The sequence below is a fragment of the Chroicocephalus ridibundus genome, chromosome 1 (genome assembly GCF_963924245.1).
Source record: "Chroicocephalus ridibundus chromosome 1, bChrRid1.1, whole genome shotgun sequence".
Lineage (NCBI taxonomy): Eukaryota > Metazoa > Chordata > Aves > Charadriiformes > Laridae > Chroicocephalus > Chroicocephalus ridibundus.
The window spans coordinates 220,703,930-220,727,800 of NC_086284.1; the positions used below are offsets into that span (position 1 = coordinate 220,703,930).

Consider the following 23,871-nt stretch of genomic DNA (forward strand, 5'->3'; position numbering starts at 1 on the left):
CATCTACACCTCCACGCAGCACTTCTACAACTGGATCCTGGTCCAGATGGGACTGCGCCCGGCAGTAAGGGCGACTCCAGCATCACGGGACTGGAGTCATTTTCTCACCACCTCCACCCCCTATCAGAGGCCAAAGACAACACCAACACAATCGGGCAGGTTTGGATCCTGCCCGTTTCCACGACAGAAGCTGGTGGAATTCTTTACTCGGGTGCAGGAGCTCCTGAGGCTCCTAAGAGGGGAAAAGGCTTGAGCAGCAGGACGCACAGGACCCAGCGCAGGCTGCAGCGTTCCACCGCGTCTCCTTCTGGGGCAACACCTGCCGATCCAAAGGCAGCCTCAGTGCCAAAGGCCTGCTCAGTCCTGCCCACGCTCCTCCGAGTGTACGCAGGTGCGGACGATGACGGTTGTTGAAATAAAGTTGCCGATTTTCTCAGCTAACCGTGCCTCGCTCCAATTCAGTCTCCTGTGCAAGGGAAGGACTTCCCTGCCCAGCACCTGCGGAGTGGGGCTGCAGGCACACCGTGGGGCACAAAGGGCAAGAGTCACTCCCGAGGGCTGGCGATGTGCCTGGTCACAGAGGAGGGTGAGGGGGCAGTGGAAGAAGGGAACACAGGTCGTGGGGGGCTAGAGGTCTTGGGGACAGCAGTTGGGAACGCAAAGTGGCTTAGGCCGGCTTCTGGTGGGATCCCCGCGTGTGTGTCTGTGTGTGTGTGCAATGCACCAGTGAAATTGAAACTGGACTCTCTTGTGACCCAGGAGACACGGAACTAGGAAGACCCGAGGTTTGCACCGATGACTGCGTAAGGAGTTTGACATCCAGCCACAGCTATTACATGGACTTAACGTCCATATTGTTAGTTGAGGAATCTGAGAACACGCTGTGCTTATGAATCTAGGGGTGAAGGTGTGTTTATGTTTCACTAGTAAACTGAGCGTGTGGGAAGGCAGAAAAGGACTGGACTGAGTTCATGTTTATGCACATGGTGGTTACATATACGTGGGTGCGGGTAAAGGCATTGCTCTGGCTATGTCAATCTGTTTTGCTGGTCACATTAATTGTGTAAGTGTGTGTGTGTGTGTGTGTCTGTCTGTCTGTCTGTCTCTTTGGAATGCAGCACAAGTCTCTTGAGCAGACCCATGGGAGCAGCAGCCGCCACATCCATCGGGCTGGGATAGGACAAGCCTCCTGGGTGTGAGAGTCCACCTGATTCGGCTCTACCAGACCCGGCGGGAGAAATCCCCCGTGTTCAGAAGTCTACTGGAGCTGGCTGCTCCGTAGCAGAATGGGGAAGAAAACCCAAAGAAACTCTGCGGCAGAGATCACAGGGTGGACAGAGAGGCAGCGCTGGCCGGGCTGCGAAAGCAGTGGGGAGGGCTGGCAGCTGGACTTGCGCTGTGGAGTAACTGGGCTGCCTTGCAACAAAAGTGCAGGAAGGATGCAAGCTCAAAGCTTTAGAAAAAAAATTTCTTTAGTGTTTGTCTGCTCCAGTGGGTACCGTTAAAGCCTCTGGGCAGGACCCTGCCCTGCAGGTGCAAGAGTGGCTTAGCTCTCCTGGCAAGCTTTGCCTTGAAGAAGCATGCAGTAACGAGCAACCGTGTGGCTACTCTCGCCCTGCCCTTGACCGTGACGTGCAGTGGCTCAGGCCAAGCCAAGGACGGAGGCCCAGACCGTCCCCCACAAGAAGGGCAGAGGCCCAGCTGCCCTTCACCAGAGCTCTCAGGGCACGAGAAAAAACACCTTTCTCTGTGAAGGCCAGCTCTAACTAACCCCAGAAATCTAGAGCAAAGGGAGAAAACAAGTCAGGGTCCGGGGCTTAGGCAGATGGCGGCGTCTCTTCAGGGCAGCTCTCCTCTTGATCCGACAAATTCTCACTCCTCTTCTGCAGGTCGAAGTTCTGGAAAGGAGCAGGAGAAGGAACTGCTGAGAAGCCTGAGAGCAACAGCTACGCTCTGCTGCGGTTCTTTCAAATTCGGCCTAGGGCAGCGTGGGCTCTTCAGAGGGTCATCACCTCACCCCTTCCAACCTAGATGCCAGCAGCACACAAAGCCCACGGTGTCACCAGCAGAAGGCAAATCTTTCCATGCCTGCAAAGCTTCACCCTTTGCCACAGGCTCTGCTTTCCCTGAGGCAAAAAAGCAGAGCTGCTCATCACTTAGGAGGAGCGCAGGGAGCAGAGCCTTTCTTACCTCCAGTTCTCGCATGACCTCGTCCATGAAATCTCCCGAATTCTGCTTGTAAGCAACTGCCAGTTTGATAGCATCGTTGAAGAGCTGATGGGAAGGAGAATGCTTGTCACTCAAAGTAAGGGGCACTGGGCTTCTGTAACATATGGAAACTGTTCCCACGCCCCAAGAAAAAAAAACACAACCAAACTTGGCAACTACCTATAGCTACCAGGACCTCACAAGTAGCCCAACAGGTGTACTAGCCCGTTTTCTGCTCTCTGTGCCTACAGCAGTCCCCGTGTCCTTGGACTGTACAGGGGTCTCCTGGGTGCTGAGGCAAATAGCTGTTAGGGACACGCGCACACCTGCAGGTCTACGATCTGTTGGCATCAGGGAGTTGTGGTGGGATGGCTCCTATGACTGGAGTGTTGGAATGGAAGGATACAGGCTCTTCAGGAAGGACAGGCAGGGGAGATGAGGAGGGGGTGTTGCTCTCTGTGTCAATGGCAAGCTGGCGTGCATGGAGCTCCACCTGGGGATGGATGAGGCGCCAACCAAGAGCTTATGGGTCACGGTTAAAGGGAGGGCAGGGACAGGTGATGTTACAGTGGGGGTCTGCTACAGACCACCCGACCAGGAAGACCAAGTGGACGAAACCCTGTATAGACAGACAGGAGCAGCCTCACGTTCACAAGCCCTTGTCCTCATGGGGGACATCAACCACCCTGATATCTGTTGGAGGGACAACACAGCAGGGCATAAGCAATCCAGGACCAGGCATAAGCAATTCCTGGAACGCCCTGATGATAACTTCCTTCTCAAAGGGACAGAGGATCCAACGAGGAGAGGTGCCATGCTGGACATTGTTCTCACCAACAAGGAGGGGCTGGTGGGGAACGTTAAGCTCAAAGGCAGCCTTGGCTGCAGTGACCATAAGATGCTGGAGTTCAAGATCATTAGGGCGACAAGGTGGGCGCACAATAAGATCGCTACCCTGGAGTTCAGGAGAGCAGACTTTGGCCTCTTCAAGGATCTGCTTGGGAGAGTCCCGTAGAATAAAGCCCTGGAGCGAAGGAGGACCTCCTCCAAGCTCAGGGGTGATGCCTTCCAACAAAGAGGAAGTCAGGCAAAAACGTCAGGAAGCCTGCATGGATGAACAAGGAGCTCCTGGAAAATCTCAAACAGCATGGCAGGGACTGGCTCACTGCAGGCCACCCAGGCTGTCACGGCTCTTGCAGCCCGGCTCAGAATGGCTTCAGAATCACAGAACCACAGAATGGTGGGGGTTGGAAGGGACCTTCGGAGATCATCTGGTCCAACTCCCGTCACCCAGAGCAGGCTGGACAGGAAAACGTCCAGGTGGGTTTGGAATATCTCCAGAGAAGGAGACTCCGCAGCCTCTCTGGGCAGCCTGTGCCAGGGCTCTGGTACCCTCCCAGTAAAGAAGTTTTTCCTCATGTTGAGACGGAATTTCCGGTGTTCCAGCTTGTGCCCGTTGCCCCTTGTCCCGTCACCAGGCACCACTGAGAAGAGTCTGACCCCATCCTCTTGACACCCGCCCTTTAGCTATTGATGAGCACTGATGAGATCCTCTCTCAGTCTTCTCTTCTCCAGGCCGAACAGCACCAGGTCTCTCAGCCTTTCCTCATAAGAGAGATGGTCCAGTCCCTTGATCATCTTCGTAGCCTCCACTGGACTCTCTCCAGCAGTTCGCTGTCCTTCTTGAACTGGGGGGCCCAGGACTGGACACAGTGCTCCAGATGTGGCCTCCCCAGGGCAGAGCAGAGGGGGAGGATGACCTCCCGCAACTCTGCTGGTGTTTTGGTTGCTGGTCCTGTGGCCCTGCGGCTGGGTCGGGCTGGTGCTGGTGAGGGGGAGGCTGAAGCCGGCCGCCATGGGGCTTGCCATAGGCCAGGCTGTGCTCCCTGGCCCGCGCCTGCCCCTGTCCTCAGAGGCTGCTGCCCTGCACCAGCGCAGACATGCCGGCCAGGAGCTGAGGAGCAGCGGGAGGCTCTGGCCACGTTCCTGGCCTCTCTCTTTCCAACATGGGGCAGCAGCGCCCGACCCAGTGTGTGGGGACCTGCCTCCTCCCACCGCGGCTGCCCAGGTGGGCACTGCCACATCCCAAGGGACCAGGGTCCCCAAGAGCCGCTTGGAGCATCTGTTTGTCTGTCCTGTGCCTGGACCGTGGCTTGGCACTGAGCGGGGCTGCAGCTGGCCTTGAGGTGACGTTTCCTCTGCCGCGGGTGCTGCAGCATCAGCCCTGCCCCACCACCCTCTGGGCTGCCTTAGGAGCGTGACAGACGCTTGTCCCCACATGGTCCTTGCTGGGAAGATGGGAAGTGAGTGGCAGAAGCTCCTAGAGGGCTACGCTCCTAGAGGGCTGTGCCACAGAGGAGAAGACCCAGCTGTGCTTCCCTGGACCACGGGATAGGGCAGGATTAGCTGGTCAGCTTCCCGGGAAAAGCAGTCCCATTGCCCAAGAGCTGCCCCCCGTTCCCCTGTGAGCTCATGGCACTGAAGGGACGCTACCCTTTTGCAATCTCAAGAGGTCCCTCAACCCCCCCCACACCTTGTTCCTACCTCCATAATTTGCATTCTTGTGTCTGTGCAAACCAAGCTCAGATGATGTCCCACCATCCCTCCTCACCCCGTCCTGCCGCCCTGCCTGCACCCATGCAGATCCATGCCTCCCTGGTATGAGCGCTCCGATTGCCAGACGATGGGGATGATGTGCTGACAGCAGGCCTTTCGAACACAAAGCACAGGCACGGGCTGGGACTAGGGCTCTGGCAAAAATAATTTGTGACTTGTCTTCAAATAAAGCAGGTTGCATGTCATGCAAGAAGATGCTTTTCCTGCAAAGCAGATGGGGAGTGCAGCTGAGTGAGCAGGAGCAGAGGGAGGAAGCAGACTGCAGGACGACGCTGGCTTTGCCATGGCCCATCGGGAACAGAGCAGGATATTCTCAGTGCCAAACTAACTAACGTGGGAAATTGGTATTTTTCCCAAATGGGAGCCAAATGCAGCTTTTTGCTGCAGGAGGCAATTGGGGCCTTCCTGGGGGCTGAGGTTATGCACAGTGGGTGATCCAAGCAGCGAGGAGGGGACACAACAGACGGAGGGGAGAGGAGTGGGCTCGGGAAATGTGGCAGACCAAGAACGCCTTGGAGAGAGCAGGCTGAAGGACAACATGTTAAGGGAAAGGTGTTACAGGGGAAGAAACTGCTTCTGGCAGCACAGTTTTTCTCCTTTGCTAATCACCCTCTCCAAAAACCACTGGTGCCCCCCCATGCTGGACCTTGGCTATGTTTTTACCTTCACTACATTGGTGCCATCTGCAGCAGACACAAAGTAAAAGGGCAAACTGAACTTCCGGGCAAAGTTGAAGCTTTTCTGGGTCACCTTCATGTCCGCTGGGGGAAAAAAAAGGAGAAGTGGTCAGTAAGACATCACTGTAGGCAGAATGCCAACATATGCAGAAGTGGTGGAACAGATGGAGACCAGAGCCTGCTTTAGCTGTCAAGACCTTTTCACTGTACTACAAGGCTATGAGTGTTCTCCCCAAAAGCTATAGTGTTTTAAAAGCAGCAGCAAACCATTACCAAAAAGAAACAAAAAGAAGAGAGTTCTTGTTGGTTTATCCATGGTACTTGACTAAATTACAGATGGATGCTGATGTGCTATAAATGAATAGTGCTTTGCAGCTTAGAACATATCACTTGCTGTGCGACAACTGTGAAGGCTTTCCAGGCACATCCCTACGATTTTTCAGTGTCCACATGACTCAGACACCATCGCCAGTACTAGTCGTGCCTCTCCCTCCAGTTTGGCCTTTCTAGCCCGAACTCTCCACTGCCCTTATGCCACGTTACCTATAATTCTGTGAGTCAGGGGCACGCTCACAGTGTACAAATGACTCAACTGTTATATATGTTTACTTAACAGGCAGTTAGGTCCAGCTACCCCAACCTCAGTAGGCCAGAGGCTTTACTTCATTTTTAGAACAAATCTACTGCATATTTACAGGAGGTGCTGACACAGCACCAGCAGCTCAAAGTTGTGATAGACAGACAGCCTGTACGCCAGCACAGGAGGGTGACTCCAGGTGATTTTCTCATAGAAGCAACAGCTGAAGCAGTTCAGTCTCCAGACGCTTCTCAGTGAGCACTGCCCAGGCAGCTGCCCAGGCAGCCTGCTTTGCAGGAAGCTGGATCAACCGTTCTGCAGACTGGGCCTGTGTGAAGAGCTGTGGACTGATCATTTCCTAGTCCGGGTGGAATACAGCAAAGAAGGAAAGGCAGAGGACTTAGTGCTCTATGTGCTCTTAGTGCATGTAGAGCACTAAGAGCAGGATTCATCTACACAGAGGTTCTGTCTACAATATGGCTGTCAACACCAAGTCCATTTCCCTCGGACCTCCTGTACAGTCCGTGCAACCAGCGGACTCAAGGCTGGCTTGACACATCCTATAGGAAACGCTTTTACTAGGTGAGATCAATCATGGCCCAAACCACACCTCTGAACCAAATGAATTTCCTTAGACTACAGGGGGACCCCAGACACCTTATTCAGGTGCAGACACCTATTCATAGCTGTGATGATTTCTACCATGAATGTCAGCAAGGAAGCCCATGTCTGACACTGCACTTGATAGAGAATCGCAGGAGAATGTGGTCCTAAGGGTATGTGTTCTCTCACTGATGCTGAGCAGAGAGCTGCTGTGTTACACGCTCTCACAAGGTGCCAGAGACAGATCACAACCCCAATGATAGCAATAATGAATGCCAAGCTGGCTTTCCTAAGAGGAGGGAATCATCCAGTTGCCTGCAGGGGAAGGTGAACAATTTTGTCAGCAGGTACATTTAGGCACTTTAGCACAGAGGAGTCCTACGGAATCCTGCAGGCTGAATTAGCAAGACAGACAGTTACTGACTGTATCAGGGGAAGCCACATAACAAGTTATCCTCTTTTTCCAGCAAGACATCCAACAATTTTTGACTAGGTACTGGTCCAATCAGCTTTTGGGTTCTTACTGGATGAAATGGGCAGCGCGGTAAGGACAGAATCGGAAGGACATCACTTGAATAAACCTTAAATGGATCAAATTTGTATTTTTAATTGCTAGTCAAACAAGGACAAGAGCCTATAAGACAGCATGCAAGGTCAGTAGAGGACCCAGCTATTCCTTTGATAAAATACAGCTCTGAGGGACTAATACTCAAGAACTCATCTGGACCTAACCCATGAATGACATTCTTTCTCAGCCAGGTCAGAAAAGAATCACATCACAATCCAGAGAGGTTGAAAGAAGAAGATATACTCACCATCAATTTTGTTGGCCACCACAATGCAAGGAATCTCTGGGCGGAATTCTCTCAGCTCCTTGTACCAGCTGTTTAAGTTCTTGTAGGTGACTTTCCGCTGCACATCAAACACCTTCCAAAAAAGAACCAGTTATCATGGGGCCAACAGCAGGACGGCTCCCAATCAAACCACTGCACCAAACACAAGTACAGAATCAAGAATTTTCCCAGGAGGACATCAACAAAGGAAACCAGCCTTTGTTAGAAAGGAGGAAGGAGAAAAGGGAGAATATCGAGCAAGCCTTGAAACATGTAGACAGTCTCTTCCTTTGCATGATGCAGGAAACAGTCCCTTGTTTTCCTTTACATTCTTATTTTGTATTACAACAAGCAGTCTATCACCCATGACGGTGAACAAGCACTAGGAAAGATCTGTTCTGCTAAGCAGGGTCAGATGTGAGGCTTCTCTATTTTAACAATTAACAATTATAATATCAATGAAGTTGACTGATGCTCACAAGTGATGAGAAGTAGCTGAAAGTTAGAGCAACAGTACAAATCAAGAGACGTAAGCGGGTCAGGAGTAGGAAACAAGACTGATCTGAGCTACTAAATGGGAAGCGCAAAGTATAGGAAAATAGAAAGGGCAGAAAACCAAAGAAGAATGTCTTATGTAGTCCCCTGCAGAACATGTCAGAACAGTTTTGTACTATGTAATCCTCCAGTAGTCTCATCACAGAACAAGGAATGCCTTCTCACTTGCACCACCTCTGACAGAACTGCTTCTAAATGAGTACATTCAGTTGTATGTACCACCTTACCGGAAACACGGTGACAAAAGTAAGGAAATTTAGAGGACAGCAAAGCCACGGAATATAGTAAGAGTGCTATCAGGAAAGACAGAAGAGAGCTAAACATACGCAGCTACACTGGTTTTATCTGAAAGAAGAAAGAACTATATAGGAGAGTTTTTTAAACCACTGGAAGAGACAAGAAATAGAAGCCAGAGTAATCATAAAAAGTAACATACGCTCCAAGCGTCAGCCAGGACTGTTACTAGTCAAAATTCTATCAGATCACAGCTGAGGCACTACCCTTACCATGATACAAGCATGAGCCTTATGGTAATAGGACGCATGCATGCTCTGGAACCTCTCCTGTCCAGCTGTGTCCCAGAAGTCTGTAAGACACAAAAAACAACCTTAGAATGACACAACTTTCCGAGTTCTATTTTCCTCACAACTTAAACCCAGGATGCAAAGCCCAGTCCTTCTACTCAGGGTCACAAATTAGCTTTCACCTCACTAATCAGAAACATTCCAAGGCTAAGAGGTCATGCAAAACCAGGACCTTTTCTTAGCTAGGCCGAGTTATGAGGTGTGCTGACACTAAACATCGCTATCAACATCTTAGCAAAAGAGAAGTCAGCAGTGACGTGACTTATAAAGGACAGTAAGACAAAGCTAAAAGTCAACAGTGCAAAGAGTGATAACAATGTATGGTACTTTGTTACTAGAATTGTCAACAGGAAACAAAATCTATATGTCTTGAAACAACTTTACTTCTGACACAGCGATAAATAGCTAGGTGCCTGACACAGGACATGCTCCACCGCCTCTCGCTGCACTTTCCAGGGGCACGACTCCTTCTAAAGTTATGAAGGGTAAGTAAGTTAGCCTGAGACAGACAGGTTCCAGTTCATTACTTCTTCATAATAAAAAAGTTCATGACTTCTTAAACTGCCCAAAATATAGACAAGTACTTGTCAGAACACATTTGCATTCATTTTGTGTAATTTTGCTTAGCTTCTAAAACTGCCTGATCTTTTTAATGTGCCATTTCAGAATCCTCACTTACAAGGAAAAAAGAGGTGCCGTTACCACCATCTACTGAGCGTCCCTCAATTAACTTCTCAAACAATGCGGCAGCTCTCATGAGAGCACTTGCCATGGCTTAGGGAAAATCATGATTTTTCATTTTTTAGTTACTGGAGTGACGAAATCCTCCAGATCTTGCTTGTCATACCCCATGTCACTCCACAACATAGGAATTTATTAACCTTAAAATCCTTGGGAAAAATAAGATTCATAAAGCAATACGCTACACTTTAATGCAATCCTAACTCTACCACACAGAATTTGGTGATGGCCACTAAGAACAACTCAGCAGAGTGAAAATTAAACTAGCAAGGGAAGTGGTAATTCAGCATAATTTAAAGCCTTCAGATCAAACTACCCGCCTTTATAAATCGCCCCTCATATCAGGTCTTCTCTGCAGGGGAGCTTGGATGATCAGCATTACGTTCATAAAAGGTGAGGACAGAAGACCCTGCGAATTCTGTATAACAGGCCAGATGAATTACTTAAACTAGAGCAAGCTACTTAACAATCCGTGTTAAAAATAAGTCCCCAACATATGAATCCATACTTCTGCAAGTTGCCTTAATAGTAATTTCACTTCCTGGTTAAAAAAAACAAACCACCTCATCTTTTATTTGAGTTTACCTAACATCAGCTAGAGTCTGTTAAATATTTCTTGCTATGCTGAAGCCTCCTTTTGTACCAAGGTCCTGTTCTCTGATGTTTTACCTTCTCCTTGAGAAGCTAACCAGACCAAATCTCTCATAAATAGGCCCCTTTTTACCACCTTTCAAGTGTTCTTGTGGCTCTTCCCTGAAACCTTGTCTTGGGTTTAAGTGGCAAGGTTTTTGTAAGGGGGGAGGCTGCAGGGGTGGCTGCTATGAGAAGGTACCAGAAGCTGACCCCACGTCATGCAGAACCAGTTTCAGTCAGCTCCAAGACAGACCCACCTCTGGCCAAATCACACCCAATCTGCAATGTTGGTGAGAACATCTTTAAGAAGGGATAAAAAACCACTGCACAGCAGCTGTAGGGAGGGGAGTGAGAAAATGTGAGTGCAACAACCCTCCAGACACCAAGATCAGTGAAGAAGGAGTGGGAGGAGGTGCTCCAGGTGCCGGAGCAGAGAGTCCCCTGCAGCCAATGGGGAACATCATGGTGAGGCAGGTGGTGCCCCTGTGTCCAGGTGTCCTCCACCTGGAGGACTGTGGTGGAGCAGATGTCCACACTGCAGCCTGGGGAGGACCACACGCCACATCAGGTGGATGTGCCCTGAGGGAAGCTGCACCCCATGGAGACCCCACACTGGAGCAGGCTCCTGGCAAGAGCTGTAGGCCTGTGGAAAGCAGCCCCTGCAGGAGCAGGTTCGCTGGCAGGACCCGTGGCCATGGGAGACCCACATTGTAGCAGTGCGTTCCTGAAGGGCTGTACCCCATGGAAAGGACCCATGCTGGAGCAGTTTGTGAAGGACTGTATCCCATGGGAGAGACCCCATGCTGGAGCAGAGAAAGACTGTGAGGAGGAAAGAGCAGCAGAGGCAAAGTGCTATGAACTCAGCACAATCCCCATTCCTTATTCCCCTGCACTGCTCAGGGGGAGGAGGAAGAGGTAGAAGATTTAGGAGTGAAGTTGAGCCTGGGAAAAAAGGAGGGATGATGGAGTGCAGGTGGTTTTAGTTTTGTTTTACTTCTTACTATTCTACTCCATTACAATTAATTGACAATAAATTAAATTAATTTTCCCAAGTCAAGCCTGTTTTGCCCATGATGGTAACTGGTAAGTAACATCCCTGTCCTTACCTCTACCCACGAGCTTTTTCATCATATTTTCTCCCACTGTCCTGTTGAGAAGGTGGAGTGACAGAGTGGCTTGGTGGGCACCTGGTGGTCAGCCAAGGTCAACCCACCACAAACCTCCACCATTTTTCAATGCTTTTATTGAATGGCAGAAATAAGAATTAGACACAGTCTTGCTGTAGTAGGTTCAAAAAGGAGTCTTAGTGTAATGTTTCAAATTTGGGATAGCTATAAAACCTCTGGAATTAATATTCTGATTTTATATCCACAGATTACCTTAGCTGTTTGGAATACAGCCCTCTTTTGAAGCCCATAATCAGATGTTCATCGTCTTTCTTGCCTCCCAGGATGGTTTCTAATTCTCCCTATGAACTTATATGGAACCATATTAAAAACCATCCCAGTTTACCTGCACTAGTTTATTATTGAAACTATTGCTACTAACTAGGTTAGGAGCAATGCAACCAGCAAAATAGGTGGGTGATGTTTTGCTATATTACAGACAATAGTTGTTTAAGAATTGCAGCATTTCCTCACTGAAACTGATGATGTACACTGATAAAACTCTGACAAAGAACCATCTCTGTATTTGTAAAACATATTTCAAACATGAACCAACTGAACAGAATTCAGAAGAACCATAAAGAATGACAAGGGATCTAGGAAACCTAGAAAAGATGAGAAAAGACAGAATAAAGTGGGGTTGTTTACCCTAAAAGACAGAAGACATAGAATCACAGAATCACAGAATGGTTTGGGTTGAAGGGACCTTTAAAGGCCACCCAGTGCCACCCCCTGCCCTGGGCAGGGACACCTCCCACCAGCCCAGGTTGCTCCAAGCCCCGTCCAACCTGGCCTTGAACCCCACCAGGGATGGGGCAGCCACAGCTTCTCTGGGCAACCTGGGCCAGTGGTTCCTGAGTGTCACCACCATCCACATAAAACATTTCTTCCTTATGTCCAATCTAAACCTGCCCTCTTTCAGTTTAAAACTGTTGCCCCTTGTCTTGTCAATACAGGTCCTAGTAAAAAGCCTTTCGCCATCTTTCTTATAAGCCCCCTTCATATATTGCAAGGCTGCAATAAGGCCTCCCCAGAGCCTTCTCTTCTCCAGGCTGAACAGCCCCAGCTCTCTCAGGCTCTCTCCATAGCAGAGGTGTTCCAGGGCCCTGATAATTTTCATGAACCTGCTCTAACAGGTCCGTGTCTGTCTTGTACCGAGGACCCCAGAGCTGGCTGCAGTGCTCCCGGTGAGGTCTCAAGCAGAACAGAGGGGGACAATACCCTCCCTCAACCTGCTGGCCACACTTCTTTTTATGCAGCTCAGGATCCATTGGCTTTTTGGGCTGCATGCGCATACTGACGGCTCATGTCCAGTTTTTCATTCACTAATAAAGGGGAAACGTACAGTGTTCAAACATGTAGAAAGCTCGTGCAAACAGGAAGGGGGAAAACTTGTTCAGTGCTCAGGAAAACACAGGAAATAACTGGTTTACCTTGAATAAAGAAGTATCAAGAAAGAAACACTTTCTAGCAGTAAGAACCCTGATATGTTGCAACAGATGGCCTAAGCAGCGTTTGCCATTGGAAGTCTTTAAATACATTGTATATAAATATAAATATATATAGATATATATCTCAGTGAAGAGTATCATTAAGTAAAGGGTTTCTCCTGTGCAGAGATGTGCAAGATGACCTCTCACAGCCTCTTCCAGAGCTGCAAGACTCTGACAACACAGAAATTGCAGTGATACAGGCAGCAGTACAGAGTATCAACTCAAACCACAGAATAAAACAATGTTTTTCTTGAACTTCCACCTGTATCACACAGTGAACAATACTGTGCTGTCAGAGGCTAATTCACCTAAATGAAACCAATGCTCCATTGACAAACATCAGAAAGTTAGCACTTGTAGTAAAATGGAAGTTATGGGATAGTTGAGAGTATGACTGATAAACAGATGACTGATAGAACTAGAATGTTTGCAGTCTATCAAAAAAACTAATAAAGATTGAGATAAAACAGGTGGAATTTTATGATAAGATCATGCAGGCTAGACATATCCAGAGAAAGAATTTAAATATTCAATAAACTTGAAACATAGCCATCGGTAAATACACTCAAAGTAATTAACCAACCAAAAATACCCAATAAAAAAATGACCAATAACAGAACGTGTTAAAATGTATTTAAAACCCCAGCAACTAAAACAGTAGATCTAATAAAGTAAGCTATGGCATGGATTTTTAGAATTGGTGTTGATAGGCAGCTATATCCCACTGTAGACTATTTTGTAATTAGCATATGGCATATTTCTTCTCACTCATTTACTATATTGACATAGTAAAGGTGTCTGAAGGCAGTTTGATACTGCAGCTAAACTGACATAATACCTACCTCACAACAAAGAGCAAGCTCATGCTCAACCCATCCTTCCTTTGCTAGTATGTTCCCACCTGCCCCTTTCACCAGCACTGGTGTGGATAAGCCTCCACAGTGAAATGTTTTAGGAAGCCAAAAGAGTAGAAACCCATTTGCTTACTTTGTGAGTGGTTAATATGCATGGTTAGCTTCCTGAACTGACTTGACAATGGACAGGATTGACAATGGACTGTAAGCGAATGCTGGTGGTACACAGGGGAAAAGGACTGCAACTTTCATGGGCAGCTATCTTAGCTTCATGATAAAATTTAAATCCTTGTTAGCTTAGTTCTATCATGCCACTCCATCCTGAGCAACAAGCACTTTGACTAACAGTGACTAACACAGCTAAACCAGGATTCTTGCAGCAATTACTTTGACAAGTATTCAATCCCTTGGAAAAAAAAAAAAGATAATCTTTGACTTAGATATGCCCTTGTCTGGAAGTCAAATGTAAAAGATTACTGGCATAGCTGAAGAACCTGATAACTGAACAGTGATCTGGCCTGGTAGATGAGAGCCGTGGCTATCATCTACCTAGACTTCAGTAAGGCTTTTGGAACTGTCTCCCATAAAAGCCTCATAGAGAAGCTGTTGCTATATGGGCTGGATGAGCAGACAGTGAGGTGGACTGAAAAGTGGCTGAATGGCCAGCCCAGAGGTGGTGATCAGGGGCATGAAGTCTAGTTGGAGGCCAGAAACTTAGCAGTGTACCCCAGGGGTCAATACTGGGTCTGATCCTGTGCAACATCTTCATTAATGATCACAGAATCATAGAATAGTTTGGGTTGGGAGGGATTTTTATAGGCCATGCAGTCCAACCCCCTGCCATGAGCAGGAACACCTTCCACTAGAACAGGCTGCTCAGAGCCTCATCCAACCTGGCCTGGAATGTTTCCAGGGGTGGGTTGAATGTCTCCAGGGATGGGGATCTGGATGGTGACTGAGCACTGGCACAGGCTGCCCAGAGTGGCTGTGGAGTCTCCCTCCTCAGAGATATTGAAAAGCTATCTAGACATTGTCCTGGGCAACTGGCTCTAGGTGGCCCTGCTTGAACAGGGGGTTGGACAGGATGACCTCCAGAGGTCCCTTCCAATCTCAACCATTCTTTGATTCTGTGATCCCTTCATTCCCCCGTTTCCCTGCCTACAAACCACTGTTTGGCATCCTCCTGACCACCACAAGGAGCTCCCCTCCCGTGTTTTTGCGTCCGTACACTGCTGCTTATGTCGCCAGCACCACCGCGGTTTCCCTCTGTGCACGCGGACGGCATCACCCCACCCCCGGGTCCCATGGAATGCCCGGCAGGGCGCTCCCCACTTACCCACGAGGACCGTCTGCCCGTCCACCTGGGCACGGTGCTTGTAGAGCGTCAGGGCGAAGGTGGAGAGCTGCTGGGGGCGGCTGCGACCGTGTTAAGGAGCCGTCGAAGGAGCATGACCCCCCCCACTCCGCAGCGACCGCCGCCGCCGGGCCGGCACCCGCCGCACAGGCGGGGCCGAGGCGGTTCCCCGGGCCGGGACGCGCCTCCCGCCGGGCCGGGCCGGGCCGCCACCTGCGGAGGGCGCAGCACAAGGATACAAGCCGTCGAGCAGGAACCTCTCCAGCAGCCTGCGGACAGACACCGCACACGCGTTAGGCCGCGGCACCGACCCGCCCCCCACGCCCTCCCCTCCCCGCGGGGAACCGGCCGGGCGGCCACGCACTTGGACTTGCCCACGGCGCTGTCGCCCAGGCAGATGATCTTCACGGTCTCCTCAGCGCCGGCCGCGGCCTTATCCTGGGCCTGCTGGGCATCCGCCATGACACCGCCCCCGCGTCCCCGCTGCTACGCGACACGGCGGGGCCCGACCCAGGACCCGCCTCCCCTCAGGACCCGCCTCCATCAGGCTCCGCCTCCAAAAGGCCCAGCCTCCCTCAGACCCCGCCTTCCCCAGGCCCCGACCCGGCCTCATGTCCCGTCCGTGCGTCTCTCCCTTGTTAGTGCGTCACGCGTGCGACGTCGCGTCTCTTTTGGCGTCACCGGCGCGAGGCTGCGCGGCGCGGGTGGCATGGCGGCGGCGGGTCGCTGCGGGCGGCCGCTGCAGCTGACGCTGGCGCTGCTGAAGCCGGACGCCGTGGCCCACCCGCTGGTGCTGGAGGTGAGGCCTGGGCGGACCGCGCCGCACCGCCGGCCCGGCCCGAGACATCCCATGGGGTCCCGTAGGTGAGCGCCGCCCGCCCAGCCGCTGCGCCTCTGCCCGCAGGCCGTGCACGAAACCATCCTCAGGCACCAGTTCTTCATCGTGCGCGCCAAGGAGCTGCGCTGCGGACGGGAGGAGAGCCGCCGCTTCTACCGGGAGCACGCGGGTACGCGGGCTGGGGCTTCCACCGGGAGCAGGCCGGCAGAGCAGCGGGCTCGGCCGCCGGACGGGCCGGTGCCGGCGGAGCCGGACTGTGTGACTCGGGCCCTTTCTCCCGCAGGGCGGTTCTTCTATCAGCGGCTGGTGGAGTTCATGGCCAGGTACCTGCCGTGCCCGCAGCCCGGCTGCATGGGGAGCAAGGGGGAAGCTTTGCAGGTGGAGCCTTGTCTGGCCTGAGCGATGCTCCTGTACCCGGCGCGGTCCACCTCGACGTGAGATGCATCTCGCCGGGAGCTGGTGCTTCTGGTGTCCCGAGGGGGAAGGCTCTGGGCTTGAGGGTGGAGAAATGTCAGGACCAACTCCGCTGTGACAACAGTAGTGCTTGGTGGGTGGCATCCTCAAAGGCTGTGGGCACCATCGCCTAGGAGGAAGTCATTCGTGCAAATGTTTTGCTTCTGAGCCGTGCCTAGTGTTGTCATATGTCTGTTTCCCCTTCCAGAAAGCACTGTATGGCAGTTGCACTTCCTTGCTTCTTTGCACTTACTGCATTTGTAAGAATGAAAGAGCTTTGTCTGTTTGTAACCTTGTCTACTTCTGCTTTTCCCTGGTCCTTTTCTCAGTGGCCCTATGTGGGCTTATATCTTGGCCCATGAGAATGCTGTTCCCCTCTGGAGATCCCTGATGGGACCCACCAAAGTATTCCGAGCCCGAAACAGCGTCCCAGATTCCATCCGAGGAGCTTATGGCCTCACTGACACCAGGAATACCACTCATGGCTCAGGTAGATCTGTCCTTGGCTGAGTGTTGGGCAAAGACTGGAGCTCAGGGAGGCATGAATGATGGTATTTTGTCTGCCTCTGCTTGCTTTCCATTCCGGGAGTCAAAGTTAATGATTTGCCCACTTCCGCAGACTCCACTCACACCCGTCCTGGTGCGACCAAGCCTGGTGCCTTTCTTTTTGGCTTCTGTCCTTCCCTTTGGAACATAGCACATGTTTGCCATGCCAGGCTGGCATCTCTCATCTTCTCTTCCTCTGTTTTCTAACAGATTCACCAGCATCAGCCAGCAGAGAAATTGCCTTTTTTTTCCCAGAGTTCAATGAACAGCTCTGGTACCAGCGGGAAGAGCCACGTCTGCGCTGCGGGCAGGTGTATTACAATGCAGAGGAGCGTGTCCACTGTGTTGTCGGGGATGAAGAAAAAGAGTTGACCTGAGTTACCTGGGGGTATGGTTTGCTGAACTGGAAGTAGCTGCTAGGCACACGCTGTTTGGGTCAGCCCCATAACAAGACATAAAGCTGTGTCGGGCTTTTAGGAGTGTGGGGGAGGGAAAGACCTAATGGACGTTATGTGGTGCTACCTGGGATAATGTTATTCATGCAGCATACAGGTGTTGCATTCATGCAGCATACAGCATTTTAGGACAAAAACTTCTCAAGTAGCAGTATTCCAACCTGATACAGAGGTCTGTCCATGCCGTCCGCTGGTCCTTTGTGTTTATTTGGGTATGAGTGGTACAGGTGAGTTCATCAAAGGGCTGGTGATAGTTCCAGTTAGGATATGGTTGGTTTTGCTGATAGTAGGCCTCAGATTCTTAATATTTGCTCCATTCCCACAGTCCCTTAAGGATAAAAGAGGGGAAAAAGAATATGAAAAAATGCAGCAGTAAGCTGGGCAATATTAACTGTCCTGTCCTGCAAGGATTCTCACCTGCTGACAGGACCCAGGCTCACCACTGATAGAGGAGGACACCAGGACAGAGACTGAAAAAATGCAGGGAGGACAGAACTGCTTGCAGACCATCCTCCCATCGGTTTTTCCCTGCAGAAGGTTTTCCAGATCTTCTTAAGGCTGCAGTCACAACTCGTGTCATGTCAGAGTGCCACCCATGTAAATTACAGTGCAGTATCACCAAGTATCTGTTGTCTCTTTACGTGAAATTTTTGGGGGGAGGGGGGCTCAGGTCCAGGGGTGAGTTGCTTTAACAGACCCTGTTAAAAGTGTATAAATAAGAATATATTTTCTTAGAGGCATGTGCCAGAACACAAATGAAGCATCCAGTGTGGAAGAATACCTAATAGCTGCCACCTGGCAGCACTATTTCTAATAGGAAGCCTATTCTTTGAAAAAAAATTTCTAATGTCTTGGGACTTTTACCCTAGGCAAAGGAACCCATTTTTCTTTTCTGCAGTTAGAAGGAAATTAACCCATTCTGACACCTCTTTTGTTCAAAATTAAGGGAGCTGTTGTATTCTTCTCTTAGCTCTCTGATCAGAGGAATGATGTTTGTATGTCCACATATGGAAGGAGAACTGAATTCTGTCAACTTTATTTCATGTTTACTTGACAGTTTTCATATGTGGGCTCCTGTCTCTCCACAAGACGCACTTTTACTATGTGACGTGTTTTCAGTAAAGCACTTCTCCCGTGTGATGTGTTTTCAGTTAAACAGTCGGGAGTGGTCAAAAGGCAACTGAGCATTAGGAATGATGAAGAAAGGGACCGAGAACACACTTCAGAGACTTGCACGTATCTCAGCACCATTTGACTCCCTCACTGTGGCAGCAATTCGACATCTATTGTCACCCCAGCCTTCTGATACCTGGAATCATCTTACTTTAGCATGTAATAACTTGGTTTCTTAGCTATTTGCTCTGGATTTCATCGCTTTTCTGTTGTTTTACTGACAGGTTTGAAGAATGTATGGACTGGTGAGGTGTCTCTTCCCTCACAGAAGACACGTGGATATGTCCAATCGCAACTTGGTGCAATTCTGGCAGTTTGATGGTTGTCACAGTAGAGAGGCTCACTGAGGACATGGTTGTTACCCTTACAATCTAAGACTGCACTTTGTTAATACCTTGGTACTTTCAGTACTGAGATGGATTGAATCTCTTTGGCACGCAGTCTTCCCTGAATAGCATTACTTCTATTTTGCCTGTGATTTTATTCTGTGGCTTCTTTCTCAGGCATCTCTGTCTTTACTGTTGAAAACAACAGGCCTGGTATAAGACCAAAGCCATGAATTCTTTGGAATCTTATGACTTCCTTCTAATGAACACTGTGAAATAAGATGTGCCTTTATAAGACAGACAAGTGATTCATGCACTTAGATCAAAGAGGCGTATCTTGTCTTTATCGTAATTGTCATTTTACTTCTCCTCAGTCCTGGGGACACCAGCTGCTGAAAAAAGGATAGATGAAATGCAGAAAGGGAAATACTAAATATCAATAGAGTCCCTGAGGCGGGTATGGTCTGAATTAAGGCCATGCGGGGAGGAAGGAGAGGACTGACCTGCCACTCATGTACCCATGTGCCTTCCCATGCGTCCTCTGCAGCTGCGCTCTACTGCAGCAACACCCTGGAGTCCTCACCCATGATATACAGGTTCTAGCATGTGTGCTGCCTGTGTACCTGAGTCACAGAATCGTAGAAAGCTGGGTGTTGGAAAGGACCTCTAGAGATTGTCTAAAGTCCCCACCTCAAAGGAGGGTCCCCTAGAGCAGGTTGCTCAGGACCTTGTTTTTCACCCTTACAGTAAAAACAAAACAAAAAAAAGGTGAAATTTCTAGTATTTCATTTTGTGCCTGTTTTCTCTTGTCTATTCACTGGATACCACAGGTTTTCTTTACTGTCTCGCATCAGGTATTTGTACACACAGATAAATCCCTCTGAGCCTTCTCAAGGCTAAATGGTCCCAGCCCTCAGCCTCTCCTCACATCATGTTCAAGCTTGATTGCAGTTTTCCCCAGGCTTTCTTGTATTGGGGAGCCTAGAGCCGGTCACACTGCTGTAGATGTGGGCAGCACATGAGGCTGGGGTCAGCGTGTTGTGCTTTCTTTTGCCACTCATTGCTTCTTACTCTTCTCTCCTAGTGCTCTTTCCTTTGGTTCCCCTGCTCAGACACAGCACACCCATGGGCTGAAGTTCCCTCAGGAGTGCACCTGCTCCAACGTGGGTTTGTGGTCTCACCAGTGCCAAATAGAGGGGGAAAGATCTCCCTGGACCTGCTGGCGCACGCCTCTTGCTAATACAGCTGAGGATGCTGTTGCCTGCCTTTGCCACAGAGGTTCATTGCTGGCTCGTGGTTAGCTTGTTGCCCATCAGGACACCCAGGTACTTCTTTGGATGCCTAGTTGAGTATTAGCACATGGAATTATTCCTGCCCAGGTGCAGGACTTTGCATTTCCCTCTGCAGAACTTCCTGAAATTCCCATTGGCCCATTTCTCCCTGAAGGGACTGCAGTCCAGGGAGGAACTGTACCAGAGCAGGGACTCCTCTGAAGAACTGCAGCCTGTGGAGGACCCACGTTGGAGCAGGTGCACTCCTGAGGGAACTTCAGCCCATGGGTGTGCCGTGTCTGAGCAGGGGAACCAAAGGAAAGAGCACTAGGAGAGAAGAGTAAGAAGCAATGAGTGGCAAAAGAAAGCACAACACGCTGACCCCAGCCTCATGTGCTGCCCACCACCTCACCAAAGGGACAGGGAAGAGCCGAGCGTAACGTGTGGGGACAACAATGGGAGCGGGGGCTAGGAAGTGGGAAGAGAAAGTGTTGGGTTGCAGCTGAGCCTGGGAAAGGGGAGGAAAGCTGCTTTCCTAAGTGTTGCTTTAATTATTTTTTTCCTCAGTATCTGAAGCACTAATTAAAAGTTTATGTTAATTGGCAATAGATTACTGAAATTCCTCTAGCTGAGATTGTTTTGCCCGTGGTAGCAGGGATTAAAGTCCAGGCCTGAGCTGAAGCAGAGCTCTTGGGCCCATGGGCAGAGTGTGGGTGGAGGTCCCAAGTGGGACTAGTCAGGGACCTTAAGATGCCTTAATTAGTGCCCTCAGGCCCTCACACTTTTTGCCTTTCTGCCTTTTGTTGGGATTCTGAATTCCATCTCGTGGTCACTGCATCTAAGGCCACCTTCAGCTTTCACAAGCCTGACCATTTCTTTCTTGTGAGCACCGTGGCAGGCAGCGTGATGGATGCTCTCAACCCCCTACCCAAACTAGCACTGGTTTGGTACAGGCTCCAAAGTGGAAAAAGGCCTGAGCTGTAGCCGGGCCAAGAACTGTAGTTTCAGTCTGTTCTCTGAAAACCCACAGAGTGACACAGTGAGCACTGATGCATGTGAGCTTGGAACACCAACCACGCAATTAACACGAGTAGTGGGTGGCTTTTCCAAGATAAGGAACGAAGTAAGTTGTGGGTACAAGGAGTCTTATGCATACCTGTCCCATCACATGTAATTTGACTATGAGCCATCCACTTTATTCCATAAATATGATAGCCGAAGTGAGCCTTTTTTGAGCGCTCCCTACTTGTCTGCATGGCCGTGATCTCCCTGTGAGCTGGGGGAACTCTCAAGGCTGCTCCTCGAGACAGAGAGATCTTTTGCCAACGGTAGGTCTTTGGTAAGTGACTGGCAGCATGCTGAGTTAATACTAATGAAACATTACAAATCCATGTAGCTGTTAAATATTATTATAAACTTTGTCTAAATAATTCTATTAGACATAAACTGTTGTCCAAGTCTGAGACTATGGTTGGACCAAGCCACACCTAATGATCTGGATGAGGGGATTGAGTGTACCCTCAGTAAGGTTGCAGATGACGCCAAACTGGGTGGGAGTGTTGATCTGCTGGAGGGTAGGAAGGCTCTACAGAGGGCCCTGGACAGGCTGGATCGATGGGCCAAGGCTAGCTATAGGAGGTTTAATAAGGCCAAGTGCCGGGTCCTGCATTTCGGTCACAACAACCCCAAGCAATGCTACAGGCTTGGGGCAGAGTGGCTGGAAAGCTGCCCGGCAGAAAAGGACCTGGGGGTGCTGGTGTACGGCCAGCTTAACATGAGCCAGCAGTGTGCCCAGGTGGCCAAGAAGGCCAACAGCGTTCTGGCTTGTATCAGGAATAGCGTGGCCAGCAGGAGCAGGGAAGTGATGGTGCCTCTGTACCCGGCACTGGTGAGGCCTCACCTCGAGTGCTGTGTTCAGTTCTGGGCCCTGCTGTACAGGAGGGACATTGAGGTGCTGGATTGTGTCCAGAGGAGAGCGACCAGGCTGGTGAGGGCTCTGGAGACCAGGGCATACGAGGAGAGGCCGAAGGAGCTGGGCATGTTTAGCTTGGAGAAGAGGAGGCTGAGGGGAGACCTCATTGCCCTCTACAGCCACCTGAAAGGAGGGTGGAGAGAGGTGGGTGTTGGCCTCTTCTCCCAGGGGAATAACGACAGGACCAGAGGAAATGGGCTGAAGCTGCGGCAGGGGAGGTTTAGATTAGAGATTAGGAAGAATTACTCTACTGAAAGGGTGGTCAGGCACTGGAACAGCCTGCCCAGGGAGGGGGTTGAGTCACCATCCCTAGAGGTGTTGAAGAAACGTCTAGATGTGGCACTTCAGGGCATGCTCTAGTGGCAGAGATTGTAGGGGTTTTGTGTGTGTGTATGGTTGGGCTCGATGACCTCAAAGGTCCTTCCCAACCATGAAGATTCTATGATTCTAAGCTCCATCAGGAGTTTAGAAAGCAAAGGGGTCCACTCTGAACCTTGTGACTCAATGGGAGGGTCTTCCTTACCCTTCTGCATCTCTGGTCTCTGTGTCAATCATTCTAACTCAATTTTCTTTTGTGTGTTTCTTCCATGCAGTATTTAATAAGGTGAACCTTGCCATCAAACTTACTGAGCCTCAGTAAACCACTGTTAAACTTTGGTAAATTCCATCAAATTTATTGCACTCTGACAAATTATTATTTTTACTTCAATAAAACATATTCTTGCTGCTCTCTTTTGAGTGAGGTACATACCACTCTCTCATGACAGGCAGAGTCTCTCCCCGTGTCCAGAGACCTGCATTGCTTGTGCCTTGGTTGTCAACAGAAGTGGTGCACACCTGCATACCTGCAAAACAGGCTTGAAAATGCTGGCTGTTGGAAGCAGACTCCAGGGATGCTCAGACTGTCTCAGGCCTGGCACCAGCCTCCAGATGGACCACAAGTCTGAGCTGTCCTAGCCTGACAGATTAGGCAAATAAATCGCCACAAAACGAGCAGTCACTCTTCATTGATGAGTGAGAGAGCAGAATGACTGGTGGAGGTGAGTCTGTGTCATCTTTGTGCTACACCAGGTATTACTGTAAACAGGTCAAGAAATCCGTGCTGGTGTCTCTGATGAATTCTGGCTGTCGAATCAGCAGCACTGTCTTTCACTGTACAGCCTTTCTCAGGGGCTCGTGCTGTGCTCCCTCTTGTTTGCTCAAGGCGTGCCATGTTCTGACCTCCAGCAGTGCCACAAGCTCTCTTGCTAAATTCTTCCAATAGTAAATCAAGTTCATATCTAAAACTGTAGACAATATTAAAAACTCTGGCCTGGCTTCATATTGTGAGGTGTCTCTCTAGGTGCTTAGATCAGACACATGCTTTTGCTGCAGTACCCGCTGTGGTAGCTGGTCCAGATATGTAGAATAGTTTGTGTTGGAAGGGACCCTTACAGCTCATCTAATCTAACCTCCCCTGTCATGAGCAGGGACATCTTCAACTGGATCAGGCTGCTCAGAGCCCCGTCCAACCTGACCTTGAATGTTTCCAGGGATGGGGCAGCCATGACCTCTCTGGACAACCTGGGCCAGGGTCTCACCAGCCTCAGAGTAAAAAAATGTCTTCCTTACAGCTAGTCGTAATATACCCTCTTTTAGTTTAAACACATTATCCCTTGTCCTATCACAACAGGACCTGCTAAAAAGTTTGTCCCCATCTTTCCTGCAGGCCCCCTTTAAATACTGAAAGGCCACAGTAAGGTCTCCCCCGGCGCCTTCTCTTCTCCAGGCTGAACCCCCCCAGCTCTCTCAGCCTGTCCCCACAGCAGAGGGGCTCCAGCCCTCCCAGCATCTCCGGGGCCTCCTCTGGCCCCGCTCCAACAGCTCCGTGTCTCTCCTGTGCCGAGGCCCCAGCGCTGGAGGCAGCACTGCAGGGGGGTCTCCCCGAGCGGAGCAGAGGGGCA

At 50.1% G+C, this 23,871-nt stretch overlaps 2 protein-coding genes across 6 annotated transcripts; one reads left to right on the plus strand and one right to left on the minus strand.

Annotated features, from left to right (window-relative positions):
- Positions 1–289: 289 nt before the first annotated feature.
- LOC134510474 (rab-like protein 2A) lies at positions 290–15,449 on the minus strand. Its single transcript, XM_063323821.1, has 8 exons — positions 15,259–15,449; positions 15,134–15,163; positions 14,877–14,956; positions 8,576–8,655; positions 7,497–7,608; positions 5,488–5,585; positions 2,191–2,274; positions 290–1,898 (listed from the first exon to the last, which is right to left on the minus strand). Exons 1-8 carry the CDS (start codon positions 15,354–15,356, stop codon positions 1,818–1,820), a joined length of 663 nt encoding a protein of 220 aa, XP_063179891.1. The 5' UTR covers positions 15,357–15,449; the 3' UTR covers positions 290–1,817.
- NME6 (NME/NM23 nucleoside diphosphate kinase 6) lies at positions 15,398–20,256 on the plus strand. 5 transcript variants are annotated; one of them, XM_063323824.1, is made up of 6 exons: positions 15,495–15,693; positions 15,778–15,901; positions 16,016–16,055; positions 16,515–16,675; positions 16,942–17,119; positions 18,338–20,241. In XM_063323824.1, exons 1-5 carry the CDS (start codon positions 15,604–15,606, stop codon positions 17,106–17,108), a joined length of 582 nt encoding a protein of 193 aa, XP_063179894.1. In that variant the 5' UTR covers positions 15,495–15,603; the 3' UTR covers positions 17,109–17,119; positions 18,338–20,241. The 5 variants fall into 5 exon arrangements, 4 of the variants coding, with proteins under 4 accessions (XP_063179895.1, XP_063179896.1, XP_063179894.1 ...); XR_010069618.1 differs by having other exon boundaries at positions 15,496–15,693; positions 16,942–20,010; positions 20,132–20,256; XM_063323822.1 differs by having other exon boundaries at positions 15,497–15,693; positions 18,584–20,240.
- The last annotated feature ends 3,615 nt before the right edge of the window (positions 20,257–23,871 follow it).